Source organism: Notamacropus eugenii, chromosome 2 (genome assembly GCF_028372415.1).
Source record: "Notamacropus eugenii isolate mMacEug1 chromosome 2, mMacEug1.pri_v2, whole genome shotgun sequence".
NCBI classification, from domain to species: domain Eukaryota; kingdom Metazoa; phylum Chordata; class Mammalia; order Diprotodontia; family Macropodidae; genus Notamacropus; species Notamacropus eugenii.
Genome location: NC_092873.1, coordinates 397,425,555 through 397,442,705, shown reverse-complemented (window position 1 = coordinate 397,442,705; position 17,151 = coordinate 397,425,555). Strand labels below are relative to the sequence as shown.

The following is a 17,151-nucleotide window of genomic DNA, read 5'->3' as shown; positions in this document are numbered from 1 at the left end:
AATTTTATTATAACTCTAATTATAGTAGGATAGACAGAGAGATAGATACATAGATACACAGACAGGTTGATAGATAGTCCAGAGAAACTACTTGAAAGGTCAAAGAGGAATGTATAGCAAGTATATATAAACATACTCTGATCTCTTTAAGACAGAACTGAGAAGATGTGGTAGGAAGTTGGACTGAGGGGCAAAATGTAATTTTCCTTTATATTTTTCTGATTTTGGTCTTTATAAATTTCACATTCAAAGGCATATAAGTTAAATTCTGTCTTCCTATGATCTATTTCTTTCAAAATCAGCAGATTTAAGTAATTGTAAAAAATAATTGTTTACTTGTGCATATCCTTTGATCCAGCAATATCTTTCTAGATGTATATCCCAAAGAGATAATAAAAAAGGGAAAGGAACCCATATGTACAAAAATATTTATAGCAGCTCTTTTTGTGGTGGCAGAGAAATGGAAACAGAGGGGACACCCATGAACTAGGGAATGGCTAATAAGTTGTGGTACATGAATGTAATTGAATATTATTGTGCTATAAGAAATAATGAGCATGTAGATCTCAGAAAAACCTGGAAAGACTTATATGAACTGAAGCTGAGTAAAATGAGCAGAAACAGAACACTGTACAGTAACAACATTGTGCAATCAATTTTGATAGACTGAGCCCTTTTTAGCAATACAATGACCTAAAAATTCTGAAAGACTATGGAAAATGCTATCCACGTCAAGAGAAAGAACTATGGTGTCTGAATGCAGATCAACGCTTACTATTTCTCTCCTTTTACTTTCTTCCCTGTGGTTTTCCCTTTTGTTCTGATTCTTCTTTCACAACATGACTAATGTGGACACATGTTTAATATGATGTGTCAGACATATATATACATATATATGTTATATTATCATATATATCATATTGCTTGCTGCTTTAGGGAGAGGGGAGAGCAGAGAGGAAGGGAGAAAAAAAGTTTGGAAATTACAATATTATAAAAGTGAAAGTTGAAAACTATCCTTACACCTAATTTGAAAAAAATAAAATACTATAAAGTGGAAAAGTAATTGTTTACACACCAATTCTTACTAAAATACAGATATCGACATATCTCTCATCTTGCTTGTTCCATATGCTTAGTTCACAACAAGAATTATTTTAAATCCTAGCTCTTCAGCACCAATTTTAGCATCATCCTGTAATGAAACTCAGAAGCTAGAATGTACACCCAATGCCTTGCTATTACTTCTCTTTTTATATCATCTTAATAAGCAGGAACCTGAGTAGAAATAGCATAAAATGTCTTGTCTCTACTCCATTCTACCCACAAGCCTCCACACAGAGATATAATTTAGTCTTAACTAATCCAAAATATTTATTAATGTTTACCTAGTCACCATTTCTTTTTCCTTGTTGGAAGCGTGTCCTCCAGTGCTGAGAGGCCTGCTTGCTGCAGATAAGAAGTATAAGCGATGGTTTTTGAAATACTGATCGATTAAAGGAAGTACAACCTGAATGAAAGCAGAGAAAAATAGATACCATCATCTCAAGTGTACTCAATGTTTTGGATATGGTCAGTGTATGTTTTGAGAGTGTGATAAGCTAGACTTTACATGCAAAAAGTCCTCCCATATTCATAGCTATGTCATTCAGCAGCATGATTCTAAATTTTACTTCTTTAACTCAATCAACTACCTAGAACTGGGAAGATGGATAAAGAAAGAAGTAAATTGCTGGATGATTTTAGAATTCCTAGTTCCCTCCACAAAATATATCAGTACCTAACAGGTTGTCTTAGGCTTGAATAAGGAAGCAGATTATCATCTGATGACTGGAATAAAATTTAAATCACTTAGAAGAAATTTCTTAGGTTCATTTCACCACAAGGTAGAAGGAATGACCATTATAATTACCTTTAATAGGCAATTAAGTAACTGAAAACAATTGACAATGTGACTGGAGATCACAGAATATATTGTTCTTTGTCACTACTTATTAATTACTGACTTAAGGAGGGCCTCAAACAAATATATGGCATGTAAGCTTACCTTCAATTTTTTTATTTGTAAACAAAAAGTATTTTTATGAAGTTTAACTTTTCCTTACATAAGAGGCACTGAGCCAGTTTTTAAAAGGACAATATTGCTAAAAGGTTCTCATTAAGAAATAGAGAAAGACATTTCACATTCTAATCAATACAACTCACACAGCTGTGAGGATTTTTAGATCAGAAAACCTTCTATTTTGCTCACAATTAATTGGTATCTGGGATATCAAATAGAGATAGAAGTGGAAGCATGAGATAAAGTGCTGTGAAGAAAGGGAGAACATTTATTTCATGGATTCATGCATTTTCATGCAATGGATATTTACATTTCTATAACATCAAGTAAAATTCACATTTTCATACAAATGCATCTTAAACACAGGCAAATAATTAAATACCATAGTTTGTAAACAAACACTGTAGCAACAAGAGTATACTGTACTTTAGCGAAGAATTTGATTTCTTGTTCATAAGGAAAATGCTCTCCTTTGCTTCTGCTGCCACCATCTGTAAAAATGAAAATATTTTAAATGGATACTACACTTCAAGAACTGACAACCATTCTATTTTCTCAGCATCCTAACTGAGTAATTTAGAATGACAGAACTTTACTCAATATGTTACCCTTTGAAGTTTAATGAAAAACAAAACAAAATAATGTAGGGATTTGGGATTGTGAATAAGTAAAAGCTACTGTATTATACAGTATTTTTAAAAAGGCGAACGAATCAATGTATACGTACAACTTCTATTTCTATACATACTGGAAAAGAATTAGAATATCTGAAATGTGGCAGACAAAACTTTTCCAGAATGAAATAAGAGCCTGCTTGCTATCAGGTCGAAGAGAATGGCACTGAGGAAAGGGAACAGAAAATGTTAAAAAATAAAACTGTTGATTAGACTTCAGTCACTGAACTTGGTCTTCAAAATTTTTTTTATTTTTCATGGGGATGTTGGGGTGGAAGGCAGAGAGCAAAGCACTTTGTCTGTGGTCACCCCATTAACGAGTGAAGAGGCAGAGCTTCAGTTGTGTTTTCTTGGCACCAACATCATACATCTATTCAATATGCAGAGCTGCTTCTCAGGTTCTAACTCCCCAATCAAAATATCTCACCAGAAAACTCAAGAATCAGGTTAGATGACATGCAATGCATTACAAAAGATAAGTCAGATAAAAGCCTAAAAATCTTAGATTTTCCCCATTGTTCAGAAAAGATCACCTTCCAGTTGACATATTACAAACAATCTCTAGAGGTGGCGGGGATTTCAAAAGTCACCTAAGAGCATGAAGACTTTCTAATATATGCCAGCCAACTAGTCATCCATTTTCTAAATGAAAAATTATTTAACTGTTCCACCAATTGAAAATTCAATAAATTGGGACTATACTATTTTTGAGGATCTTTAATTATTTGGATATAAGCTTTAGGAAGTTTTCCTTAACACTGAGTCAAATCTATAAATTGTCTCCTCTATAAACTCTATTCACAAACTGTGGTTTTCTCTTCTTGAACTTAACAGAACTGGTGGGGTGATCATGCCCCCAGCCCTGAGATCATGTCTCTGGAAGCCTCCCAATTTCTCAGGAGACCCCTGAACTGTGAGAAAATTTTCTCTTGATGCAGAACACATTGTTATCAGAACAGACAGAAGGGTGTCTGGTCCAAGAATTTTTGTTCCTGGCTAGCCCAAGAACACTCCCTCCTATCAGATCTCCAAGGCCCAAGCCACTAACATCTGCCTCAATGTCTAATCTCAACAAAATTATCTCTGCAAGACTCCCTACATTTTCCCATTTATAGCTCCTAAAGACACCTGGATCCCTTGCATTACCTAATTGGTATCCCTGGCATTCCTTTGCCATGCCTTTTCCATATAAGCTGCAGCACCCCTTTGCCCACTTTTGCTAAAGCATACAATAGACTTGTTGCCACTTGACTAAGAGAAGGCTTGAGTGTGTGAACTCATTTCAGGCCACTCTGCCTTGGGATTCTTGGGGTCCCAGAACACCAAAATCTCATCAAAATCTCTTTGTCATAGGACATACTTCCAATTATCTGAAGACAGCATACCCTCCATAATTGATCTCTTCTCACATATAAAAGATAAGCTAGACTATCATGACAATTTAGGGGGGGAATTGGAAGGAACACCTGGATCTGTGATTTTATTGGTACAGGAGGAATTCCCAGAAAGAAAACTCCCTTCAGTAATGTAGATGAGCAATTCAGTTGTAATGCAATTTTACCGAGTCACTCAGAGACACTGAAAAATGGCTCACCCATGGTTACGAGACCTGTATGTGTCACAAGCAGGCTTTGAAAACAGGTTTTCCTGATGCCATGCGCAGTTCTCTATTTACTAAGCCTTGCAGAGAAGAACAATACATTGTATTTTTTGTGGGTGAGCTCAGAATTGTGGCAATGGCACACCAGAAATAGTTCAGAAAGTTAATAATAAAAAATCTGGGACAAAATAACATGAATACCCAGAAAACTCCAGGAATCACAAGTCTTTCATATTCATAGGCATTGCCTGCATCAGGGCAATGTTCACCTTTGAGGGCTTTATCTTTATCACTTGGCAGCCCGCTGTACTATCAGAATACTGATTCTTCACTAAACTGGCACTTTTCCAACTCTGTATGCAAATGGTATTTGCCATCATAACACAATTGACTGTGTTAGGTGTGACTTAGAGAGTAGATTCAAATATCCCCAAAGCACAAGGCTTCTCTGAGATTTAGGCTTTTAGGATAAGTTTTCATGATTGTGGAAATATAGTTCTGCAGAGCTCAAATGGCCTTCTTTAACACATGGCCTTCCATTCACCCCACCTTGTGAAATGCATATTTGGTCGAATGTCTACTACAGTTTAGTACAGTGACTTGCACAGAGCAGCTGCTTTATAAATATTTGTTAAATATGAATGTCACTCATATTTGAGTCCTATTTGGTGATACTGAAGCACAGACAACTGATCCTAAAGTTCAGTGATCAAGAGTGGAGAGTGATTCTATAATGGTGTAATGTTAATGATAGTTAAAGATCTCCCCAGCCCATTAATAGCCCTCAGGTGGAGCCTATTAAGAGAAGCTTGATTAGGGGAGGCTTGTTTTGTAGGAAAGGCCACACCTTTTGTTAATTGTTAATGAGGCCAGCTCTGAAAAGTGTATATATACTCTGAGGTGAGGTTTTGCTTTGGGGGCTTACTCTTTAGAAGAAGGTTCATGTGCCAGATGAGAGTCTGGGCAGCCATTAAGGAGCTGCCTCCCCTGTGCCCCACCACCACTTTCTCCCTTTTGAAAACTCAGATGTCAGTGCTTCTCTCTCTGGTAACTATGTATGTATGTAATGGTCAGACAGTTGGATCTTCTGTTGATCTATGATGGATGTACTGCTTATGGTCTGACAGTTAGAAGCCCTGTCTATTGGTCTATATTTCTGCTTGTATTTTCTCTTTTGGCATATGTGATTAAAGAAGATTGTTTACCTTTCAAAAGTTGCTTTCCTTTCAGAAAAGCAGATCTAAGAACCTGTGCTAGCAGGTCATCCTGGATATGTTTGGGTGCTTGCTGCTACAAATGAATCTGTAGACACAGCAGAGTACTGAGCTCATCACTGTTGGGGGTGTAAGCTCAGTTTTCACGTGGACAGTCTCAGGCAGGTAAAAGTGAGGACTTCTAAACCTCAGAGTTCTCACGAGGCCCCCCAGGGAACAGCTGGGGATTGAGGCGTGAAACACAGGCTATCTAGTGCATTTCCACCTCTTCTCAGTGGGAAACTTGCTGGGGAGAGTATCCCACCCTTGAGATTGGTCCATGGTCTGAGTACACCTGTTGTTAATTAGCTAGGGGCTGAGAGCATGCATGGTATTCACATACAAACTATGCAGTGGGAGAGCTTAAGTAGGGACAGGAAAGCCTGAAGGCGCTCTTCTGGATGAGGGGCCCTTAGAAGGAAGAGGGTCCCTCCCCTCTTCCACTCCCATTCTCTTGCTGTAGGATCCTTGCCCCTTGGGAGGAGGAGGATTCCTCTCTCCTGAGGAAGAATTCACCCTGCATATGGATACCTAACTAAGACCCTGAATAAAGCCTAACCCTTGTTTGACTCTGGAAAGTCTCTTCTCTCAATACGTTTATCCGGATGGCCACCGAAGACCTGGATGAAAGGTAAGAAGGCTCGGGTAGCTCATCAGCCTCTAGGCAGAACACATCACTTTCAGTTTTCATAAAATATACCAGTCACACTATGAAGATGGTCACATGAACTTCAAAACTCAAAAAATAGTAAATGTATGGAAGTATGTAAGGAATTTTATCATTTAAATTATGTCAAAGCTAAATTTTGCTCAGATCAAACATTACAATTTTCAGAAATTAAATTAAATGTCATTTATTTGTGTGTATGCATATACGTAGGCATTGTGTTCTTAGTGTTCATATATGGCTTTATATCTTTATACATAAATATATGTTCTAGCTTAAACTGAATAAAAAACTAAGTGAATAACATATATTCTGTGTAATACAGAAATAAGGCTATAATTAAATTCTCACTCTGTCCATAATCCTGTTTCTCTAAATGGAGAAAATAAATATTTGTCACTTAAATTACAAACAAGCTGGTAAATTAATATATCAAGTGGGAGAGAAATATTTCTTTTTTTTTTTAATATTACTGGTTTTATTAACTTTTTAGAACACAACTATAGGTGACTATTACAACAAAAACAATAGCTAGTACTGAGTGTGTTAAGATGATTGTAGTCCTTCACTCATTCACTATTGCATACAAAAGCCAGCATTACAATGAAGGGTATTCATTGCCCCCCCATTAAGAGGTCTGACATTGAACCCCACCTCCTCTGGGATGATGCTCATCATCCTCATACACTTCTCCATTGTAATGGCGTCTTCTTTCTTGAGATGGGTCAAAGTCCACCAGTTCTACCTGATCCATATCTTCAGTCTCCTCTACTTCCTTTCTTTCAGGCAGTAATTTTTCCAACAAAGACAGCTTATCTGATGAAAGAAAGCCATTCTCTGGGAAGTTTACCTTAAATTCAATTATTAGAATTCCTTTCTCATAAGGTCGGCAATAAATGGGCATACCTTCATTCAGCACACATTTGATATCTCCATGTTTAACAATCTGACCAGGATGAGAAGTAATGACTATAGTTCTATTATCAAGAGTTGTTATTGGTTTCTGAAAGCCACACAATGCTTCAACCAATTGGATATTCATACACGTGAAAAGGTCCTCACCACGTCCTGTAAATATAGCATTATCCTTCTGATCCAAAACAATGATAATATCTCCTGGCTCAAGTCCTGGCTCCTGGTCACCTTCACCATGGAATGTTATCTTTTGACCATCTTTCATGCCCTTGTCAATATGAACCTCCAGAATTTTCTTCTCTCGGACAATTTTCCTTCCATTACAGCTTTTACATCTATCTTTAGGGCTGATTCGTTCCCCATGCCCTTGGCATTCCATGCAAACTGACTGAATTTGCTGAACCATTCCAGGTCCTATCTGATGAATTCTTATTTGCATTCCAGTACCTCTGCAATTGGGACAGCATTCTACAGCTCCTTTTTTTCCACCCCGTCCTTCACATTTATCACAAATCACATTCTTTTGCAAAGCCAGTTTTCTCGTTGCACCATTATATAAATCTTCTAAAGTCACTGACAATTGATGAACAACATTTTTACCTCTCCGTTCCCGCTGCATTCTTCCACCTCCTCCAAAAAACATGTCAAAGATGTCCATGGGAGAACCGAAGCCACCCCCAGAGCCGCCCTCTTTGATGGCTTGTTCTCCACCTTTGTCATACAAGTCTCTTTTCTTGGCATCAGAAAGCACTTCGTAAGCTTGAGAAATCTGCTTGAACTTCTCTCCTTCGTTCGGGTTCTTATCCGGGTGATACTTCAGGGCCAGTTTTCGGTCCGCCTTCTTCAGCTCCTCCTGGGAGGCATTGGGCTTCACCCCCAGAACGTCGTAGTAAGTCGTCTCCTTCACCATTTTCTACAGTCGGGGAGCGAAGCTCGCCGTACGCCCGGTGTCGATGCCCACGTCCGGGGTGGGGTGAGAGGGGACCGCCCGGGAGTCGGTGGGGATGTTGGGAGATGGAGTGGAAGGAAGACAAGATGGGGAGGGGGTGTGACTCGGGCAGCGGCAGCTGCTGCCCTCCGCCTCTCGCCGAGTTTTCTGGAGAGAAATATTTCAAAAGAACTGAACAAGAACTGAAGTTAATTAAATTTCTCATATGGAATCTTGGCAAAATGTGGCTGAATAAACAGAGATATGCCTGCTGTACCTTCCATTCATTCTGCTTCTTAGTTGTCACCTTTCAGCCATTCTAGGAAAGGTGTGGACACTTTCAGTGATTATCAGGAAGGATAATTTTGGATGACTAAAATTTCATCAGCTTAGTTCTGCTCCCTTCCCTAGATCTGTGGCCAAATACAGAGTTTACCATCAGAATTGTGTATTCCCCACTTATCTACACATCAGTCGTGACTTTCAGAATATATTTGGAGGTGTTAACTTATTGTTCTTCCATGTTGTTGTTCTTGTTTAGTTGTTTCAATTGTGTCTGATTCTTCATTTCCCCATTTGAGTTTTCTTGGCAAAGATACTGGAGGGGTTTTGCCATTTCTTCCTTTAGCTCATTTACAGATGAGGCAAATGAGGCAAACAGGGTTAAGTGATTTGCCCAGGGTCATACACTGTCTGAGGCCATATATGAACTAATGAAGATAAGTCTTCCTAACTACAGGTCCAGCATTCTATTTATTGCACCACCTCATTGCCCCAGAGGCATTCATTAGACACTAGTAATTCAAATAAAAAATTATTTTTCCTCCATTTTTTCAACCCATGCTGGATGTCCCATAATATATATAGATACAGATAGATAGATAGATAGATAGACAGACAGACAGACAGATAGATAGATGGATAGATAGATAGATATGTATAACCAGGAATTTTATGATAAAACTATAGTACACATTTCCTTGCCTTTTACCTAATGTTTCCCTCCTTCTCCAACCCATAACTCCTGAAGAAAAAATGAAGATGAGATTAGAGGAGACTAGATCATGTTCTGAGATGCTTGGAGGGCCTTCCCAATTCAGATCTCACTTCTTTAAACGAATCAGAAAAAATTCTACTGGAAAAGTTGTAGCCATATTTAAGACTGGGAGAAATGTCATGAACAAGAAACTCCTAATATATGAACTTATAATTCTTCTGACCCATAAACATATGAAGCTTACTTGATTAGGGAATATTTTTAAGGCAAATACTGACTGCATTTTCAATTAGAAATGCCATTATTTTAATTTATTAACATAATTAAACAAATAAACTTTACTAACAAACTACAAAAATTTTAAATGAGACACAAAATATCAAATTAATTTTGAGTCATAAGGATATGTCTGGATATACCTCGCACATCTGGCATACATGCCTATGATATGAGCAGATAACAACAGAAAGAGAGATAGGGCAGAAAGGGTCTCATGGAAAACTAGGGAAAAGCTCTATATATCCAGCTTCACAGGGCCCTAACAGAAGCAGTAACAAGGTTGTTGAAAGTACAGAGATAACATATAAAATAAAAATGAGAGATATACGGGGGGGGGAAGGTAAAATACCTTTCTTCTAAAATATTCCTTTCATAAGATGGCTATTTATATGTATTAGAGAAGGATGTGTGATAGGGTGAGGGGAGTAAAGTCTGAGGCAAAATGATTTGTGAATGAACTCAAATTTTGTGTGGTGGAATATAAGAGCAGCTAGGTGGCTAAGTTGATACATCACCCGCCCTGGAGTTAGAAACACCAGGGTTCAAATCTGGCCTCAGACACTTAGAAGTTGTGTGCCCCTTGACAAGTCATTAACTCTGTCCCAGCTTCTGCATTTGTAAAATGAGCTAAGTGAAGGAAACTGCAAACCCACTCCAATAAGTTTGCGAAGAAAAACCAAATGGGGTCATTAAAAATCAGACTGAAATGACTGAAGAACAACATAAATATGATAATAATGTGATACAATATGATATAATAATTATATATCTGTTATATGTAATTAATCATAGGGGAATGAAGATGAAATGATGGATATCTCAAATTATTATGTGTTCTGCAACGATGAAATCTAATTTATCTTTTACTATATTAATTATAAAAATGTTCTTTATGGGGGTTACTTGGTACTTGCCATGTCCAATGGCTATCATTTTTGGTAAAGAAAGTAATTTAAAAGCAGATTATATTTTAATATTTAGGAAAATATTTTTGTTGATGTGGTAGTAATCCTGAATCTACACATTCAAACCACTGACTCATGAGATTTAAGATAATGATTAGTGAAAAAAAAAAAAAGCCAAGAAAAATGGGAGGAGATATGGAATATAATTGAAACAACTTAACTCTGAATGATTTTAAAATATATGAAAATTGCAAAAAATGTAAATGGACAGAATAAGTGACATAACACTGAATACGATGATTTTATCCAATAGTTCATGGAGTGTAAATTAATAGTCACATTAAGAAGATCAAGAGTCTATAAAGTGCCTTAGTCAATACACATCTAATTTACATGCTGACCAGAAATGGCTTTTTAACACCAAATTAGCATATAAAATCTTACTGAAGATAAACAATTATGAGCAGCAGCATCTCATGAAGCAGAAAGAGCAATGGAGTACAAAATACTTTGAATAAAAATTGACAGACACCCAAGTAAGCAAAGTCATCTCAAGAGCACTCATATATGTGTGTGTTCGTCCTTCCTTGCCGAAGAAGACCATGCCATCAGAAATAATGACATGACTTGCACTTGGACTTTGTTTTGAGTGAGGGAGGGCTGTGCAGGTCACCAGCCTCTCTTCTCCTCCAGAGCCATCTGAATCCAGTGACCAGATATTCATCAGAATAACTGGAGATGACCCAGGATGAGACAATTGAGGTTAAGTGACTTGCCCAAGGTCACATGGCTAGTGAGTGTCAAGTGTCTCAGGTGAGCTTTGAACTCAGGTCCTCCTGACTCCTGCACTGGTGCTCTATCCACTGTACCACCTAGCCACCCCTCAAGAGCACTCATATAGGAAAACAGTGGGTGATAAACAAGAAAAACTTTTTTTTAAATTATAGTAATAAAGTGTTTTCTCCATGAAGGGCAGTGGAACTACTACACTTGTACTTTAACAACACAGTTCTAGGTGTGCTTTTAGAGGAAACAGAAACAAACACATAAAGCAGATAAAGAGGAGAAAAGCAGCCAGATTGAACCAAGTATATATAGAAGGGATCCATGCTGGAGGTAATAAAATTGTGAGAGTGCTGAATGACCACTATACAAGGTATATAAAGAAAAGGAAGATACAGAAGTTATGGGAAAAGTCCAAGACCTTATGAAGACAAAATAATGCCACCAAGAAAACATCAATAACTACTGGTACATATGCTACTCTTCTACACACAAAATTTATCTATATGAGAATTGTAAATTTGTGTTATTTATACATTTATACAAAACATGAGGAATATTCTTGATGAGAGTATCATAAGGGAACAAGCAGGCTTTCATAACCGTTATTCAACATCAACTGAAAGAGAGAAACTATGAGATCCAATTGTGCTTACAATTTGTTAATGAAAAATTATTTGTTCAGTAGAACAAATAACTTTTAACAAAATGTCTCCCATACATAGATCAAAATCATTCAAGATTCCTTAGAAAAATGTGATAAACAAAAATAAGACTGGGTTCAATGACCTTCTGATAAAAAAAAAAATTAGGAGAAGCATAAAAGAGGAAGATGTACACATATTAAAAGTGTTTTTAGCACTGTGATGGAGGAGATCCAACATAGAATCTGGGTCAAATAAAGACTTCAAAAATGTTGCCTGGTTCCTCCAGTTTCTGTATCAAGCCACAGAACATTATAAAACAGTCTGGAAGAGATTTTCAATCACTCATAGGAGTTTGACCTATCCCTCAACGCAAGAAAGACCAAAAGAAATTGTATGATATGAAGAGATGTTGGTTATGTGATAAGAACAAGTGATGCTAGTTAGAGAGTCAGAGTGCTACTGGTATCTTTATAATGTCAGGATAAAGAGAAAAAAAAAAACCTCCAAAACTTTGGTTTTACCCCCAGTGGTGAATTTTTGGGAGGACAGGGAGACAAGAAGCACAAGATAGGAAGGAATGGATGGGTCGTGATATGTATCATTGACAGGAACCCCCAAACTGATAAGATCATAGATTCATTTGCTGTTTCAGTAATTTTTAAAAAATAATGCTTTATAATTTACAAAGTTATTGTATCATATATCATCCAATTTGATCCTTAAAACACTAAGAAGTAAACAATGTAAATAATATTATTCCCATTTCAAAGATTAGAAACTAGCCATGAGGGAAACTAACAGACTTGTTCATAGCCATACAATTAGAATTTGATAGCTCTGGGGCTTTAACCAATTTTTTTCCTTTCCATTATAATACATTACTTAAATGGTCTTTTCTTTTTATGTGCTTTCAAATAATTAACATTTCCTAATCAAAATCACTACTCATATTTTGGCCAAAGAAGGTGGGATGAAAAGACCCAAAATTTAACCATATCTAAAAATTAGTAATATACTAATGCCCAATTGAATTTTGAATATCTCAGTATGAGGGTATATTCAATGTCTTAATTAATGGGGAAGAGTAAGCATCAAAGACTGTCTCATGATTTTTTTTTTCCTGTGCCCTGATATTAACAATCTTATTCTCAATTGAGCTCAATTGAGCAAAAATGCATTTGTTACTAAAAGGATCATGATATCATACCAAATTCCAAAATATATTGATGAGCTTCATCCACATATCTGATGAGCTGTTGAAGAAAACTATAGGCAAAGCGTTTCTCAATTGAAGGTGTGTCCAATTCCAAGTCCTTGAATCCCCTTAAAAAGAGAATACAAGACAACTAAAGTTGCACAAGGTCAACTAAATTATTAAATTTTACAAATATAAGACTGTTTCTTAGGGTACCTTTACCCCCATAATATTACTTATAAAAATTGCTGAAAATAAGAGCTAGAAATAATCTCTAATGAATATGTACTTCTGGTCTAACATTAAAAATTAATTACTAATTTATTCTAAGATGGCAAAAGTTCCATAGGTCTTTGGTGTAATATTACTATATGACTTAAAAATATAATTAATATCAAGTGAATCTGACAGTAATTTTGGGTGGGAATTGGAGAATCAAGTGGAACATATGGCTATAAGAGAAAAGTTTTAGTGTTTTGGATTTCTTCATTAAAAAAATGTTAGTCTACTCTTTTTTGAATATACAAATACTACACCAATACCCAAGGTGACAATTAGTGGGGAATCATCAATCTTGTTTAATATTTAATCTTTTGTTATAGATATTTAAATATTTATTGAAAAAGGTTATCTGCCACTAGATAAATTAATTTTACCTGGATACTGCATAGCCATTTATCTGTAAAAACTTGAGAATGTCCTGTGCTTTCTCTCTATCCTTGGCTTTTTCTTTGGCTGTCAAAGTATCATAGGGTACCAGAAGGGGATGGTTGCCACCTCCTACTAGAATAGCAAAAAAAAATGTTAATTAATTCTAATGTTTCCTTCACAATGTTACTTAATATCAAGATAGAGAAAACTTTTCTTTCCTCAGTTACTAGAGGCTCCCACTCCAATTTTTTAACCTCCTACAGTATTTATTTTATATACACTTATTTATGTCCCTGTTATCTCCCCAGGTGGAATGTAAGGTCCCTAAGGGCAAGGACTGTTTCATTTCATTTTGCCTTCGCATGCCTACAACTAGGACAGAGTTCAAGGCACAACTAAATATTTAGCAAATACTTATTAAGTGATTGATAACTAGAAAATACTTAGAGATGCAAAATATCTTCATTTGTGATGTGATCATGGAGTAGAACTTTGAGAATTTTGCCTTTTTTCACTTAGGCCATCTTCCTAAGACTTTATTTTTATGCAATTTAGCAATACAAACTGATGTATAAAGTAGTAAGATTTCAATTCAATCCAGTATACATTTCCTGGTTCTCACACGTTTATTAAGTGACTGCCTTGTGTAAAGGTATCAGGGATTTTTGCCTCCTGCCTCTCTAACCTCTCTTCTATCTCCTTAGTTAGATCCACTTCTTCCCCATAGCCTTTAAAAGCAAACATACACTTCACCTAGGCTACTAAAATTCTGACTTTTTTATTACTATTGTACAATACCAATACTTAAGCCATACCCTTTAGTCATATGCCGGAATTGTTCCAGAAGCCTTCTACCTGTATACTGAAAACATAACTGCCCTTCCATTTCATTTGTTACACCACAGAGTAACCTTTTTAAATGTCACTTAATGAATCATCTCAATAACCTTAAATGGACTCATACATCTTTTTAAAAATGATATCAAGTCTAAAGTTTTTTGTCCAGTTTTCAAGAAAGGCCTGAAATCAAATGTTTCTCCAACAATAGAATCTTATCCCAGGGACAGGATGCTCTGTTATTGATGTAAAAAGTTCCTTCAAACTCTAAGTGAGATCCTATGCTATGATCCTCTGTTGATATGATGTTTGAGTTATCCATGAAGAGCAAGGTTGATATATCTGAGGGTTCTGTTATACCTGAGACTATAATAATAATATAGTAATAATAATAAGCAATAAAAATACAATAATGCATTGCTAAGTTATATCCAGTTCTGCTGCAGTAGTACTGTATGTATAGTCATGACCTTTCCTAGCATTTTAAAGTTTCCTCTATTTTCTCCAGAAAGCGTTATTTAATCCTTCTTAATTCTAGTGCCTTCTCTTTGTTAACTATTTCCTATTCCCTATTATTTATCTTGTACATAGCTTGCCTTGAATACGTGTTTGCATGTTGCCTCCCCCATTAAACTGTTAGCTCCTTGAGGTCTTTTGTCTCTTTTTGTATCCCTAACACGTTACATGATATGGCACATAGAAGATGAGGGCAAATTTTTATTAACTGAATGAAAAAATATGAATTACCTTTTTATTTGATGCACACATAATGTCTCTCAATTAAGTTGTGAGTAGATAACCATGTTATATGAACAACAGAAGGCTAAGCATACATGAGGAGAGTTTCATGTAATCGGATGGCACACAAATGACATTTAATTATTACTGTGTAGGAATAAACAGGAATGCTTGGAGGTTCAGTGATTTTGTTGGTGTGAACACTCCTTCCTCTGGTGTAGAGTCTATGACTTATTACAGGGTATCTGAAAGATGTTATGGCCTAAAATATGGTCACATATCCTGTGGTCAAACTGCTTCTAGGCAAGCAGCATATAGTATATTATCAAGCATGTACTACAGCATTTGCAGGTTCCTAGACCCTGCCAGAACTTACACTCCAATGGCAGAGAGTTAAAGAATCCAGGTTCACCAGTACATCATAATGAAACAGCACACTAGGATTTTAGCAGCCGAAATGATAAACATTTTTCAAAAATTACTATGCTGAGAATCACCTTTAGATAGTAAGTTAAAGCTTAAAGTTTTTCTTTTCTTTTTATTAGTTTTCTAGGATCTATAAGTAATATCAATGCTGACAGTTTTCCCTAATACCATGCATAATTTATTCTTCATTCTACTCACACATGTATACATATACCCACAAATACACACAAATGTATACTAACACACTTCAAAAGTCAATGGTCCTTTTAAAAGGCTGACAGATCTTTTGATCTGGTATTTCTTCTGAAATTTCCATCTGAAATGGTCATTCAGTTTTACCTATCCATCTACAAATTTGATCCCTCAGTATCTAGGCACTGAAAAGGTTGAATCAGCAAAATTCTTGGTACATAGTAATGGATGCCTAGATTGGACCAATCAGTATAATTAAGGGAAGGGTAAAATAGGAGACAGTGGAGAATGGAATAGGGAGGGGACAGAAGGAAATGGTAAAGGAAGGTAGATCCTAGCCAAGCATAGTAGTGTAGAACACTGACAATGGAATAATGATCTTAAGGATTTGGGAGTCTTGGAAAAAAAATTGGAGAAGATAGCAGATGAATGGGTAAATTGGAGGACATGTACTCAAGCAGACACAGATATATCAAACGCAAGTCCCTCCAAACTGAGCAGTCCCAAGATATGTCTCTAGCTGCCCAAGATATTGGAGTGGATAGATATATTAAGCTACCTAGCTGCCTCCTTCTAGAAGCAGCTGGTTACAAAATTCCTCTCAAGGATCAGTTGAGGATATTTGAACTATTAACTTTAAAGTGTAATTATCCAAAGCCATACTATATTACTAGGGTTCCTTTATTGCCTTCTTGGACTATTCAAGACTTCCACTGGCCTTTGGGCGGGGGAGGAGGGGTAGTGGGGAGGGAGTTACTTTTACTCATGAAGGAAAATGCTGTCCACATTCAGAGAAAGAACTACGGAGTCTGAATGCAGATCAAAGCATATTATTTTCACTTTTTTGTGTTTTTTTGTGGCTTTTCCCTTTTGTTCTGTTTCTTCCTTCATAACATGACTAATGTGAAAATATGTTTCCATGAGGACATTTACAACCTATGTGAGATTGTTTTAGGTCTTGGGAAGTGGGGGAGGTGAGGGAAGGAGGGAGAAAAATTTGGAAGTCAAAAATCTCACAAAAATGAAAACTATCTTTACATGTAATTGGAAAAAATAGCATACTATTTCAAAAAATGTTACTTTTTAGCAAAAGTAATATTACCTTTGGCCTCCAGTTCCATTTTCTTTTTCTTTGCCCATATGTTATGATAATTTTCAGCCATCATTTCTGCCATTGCCTTAAAGAAACAAAAGAAACAGCTAACTGATTTATTACAACATAGGTGGACAGTTATAACAAAGGAATGGAAAAATATATTAAACTTTTGCTTAATGGAATAATTTTAATTTATGGTACTTAGAACTTGACATTGTTTTCCCAGTTAAGACTTTAGAACATCTATCAAGTAAGCAAACAAGGATTTATTAGGCACCTACTATGTGCTACAGGCCAGAGAGATAAAGA

At 36.2% G+C, this 17,151-nt stretch overlaps 1 protein-coding gene and 1 pseudogene across 11 annotated transcripts in view; both read right to left on the bottom strand.

Annotated features, from left to right (window-relative positions):
• RYR2 (ryanodine receptor 2) overlaps positions 1-17,151 on the bottom strand; it is an 826,096-nt gene that overhangs the window by 227,958 nt on the left and 580,987 nt on the right. For 8 of the 11 annotated variants that reach the window (XM_072637850.1, XM_072637853.1, XM_072637858.1 and 5 more), the window contains 5 exons: positions 16,849-16,924; positions 13,559-13,685; positions 12,915-13,030; positions 2,486-2,550; positions 1,386-1,507 (listed from right to left, as the gene is read on the bottom strand). In XM_072637850.1, the coding sequence (XP_072493951.1) occupies positions 1,386-1,507; positions 2,486-2,550; positions 12,915-13,030; positions 13,559-13,685; positions 16,849-16,924 (506 nt within the window). The remainder of the gene's footprint in view (positions 1-1,385; positions 1,508-2,485; positions 2,551-12,914; positions 13,031-13,558; positions 13,686-16,848; positions 16,925-17,151) is intronic. The other 3 variants (XM_072637851.1, XM_072637856.1, XM_072637857.1) reach the window with 1 other exon arrangement.
• Positions 4,816-8,275, bottom strand: LOC140522430 (dnaJ homolog subfamily A member 1 pseudogene; annotated as a pseudogene).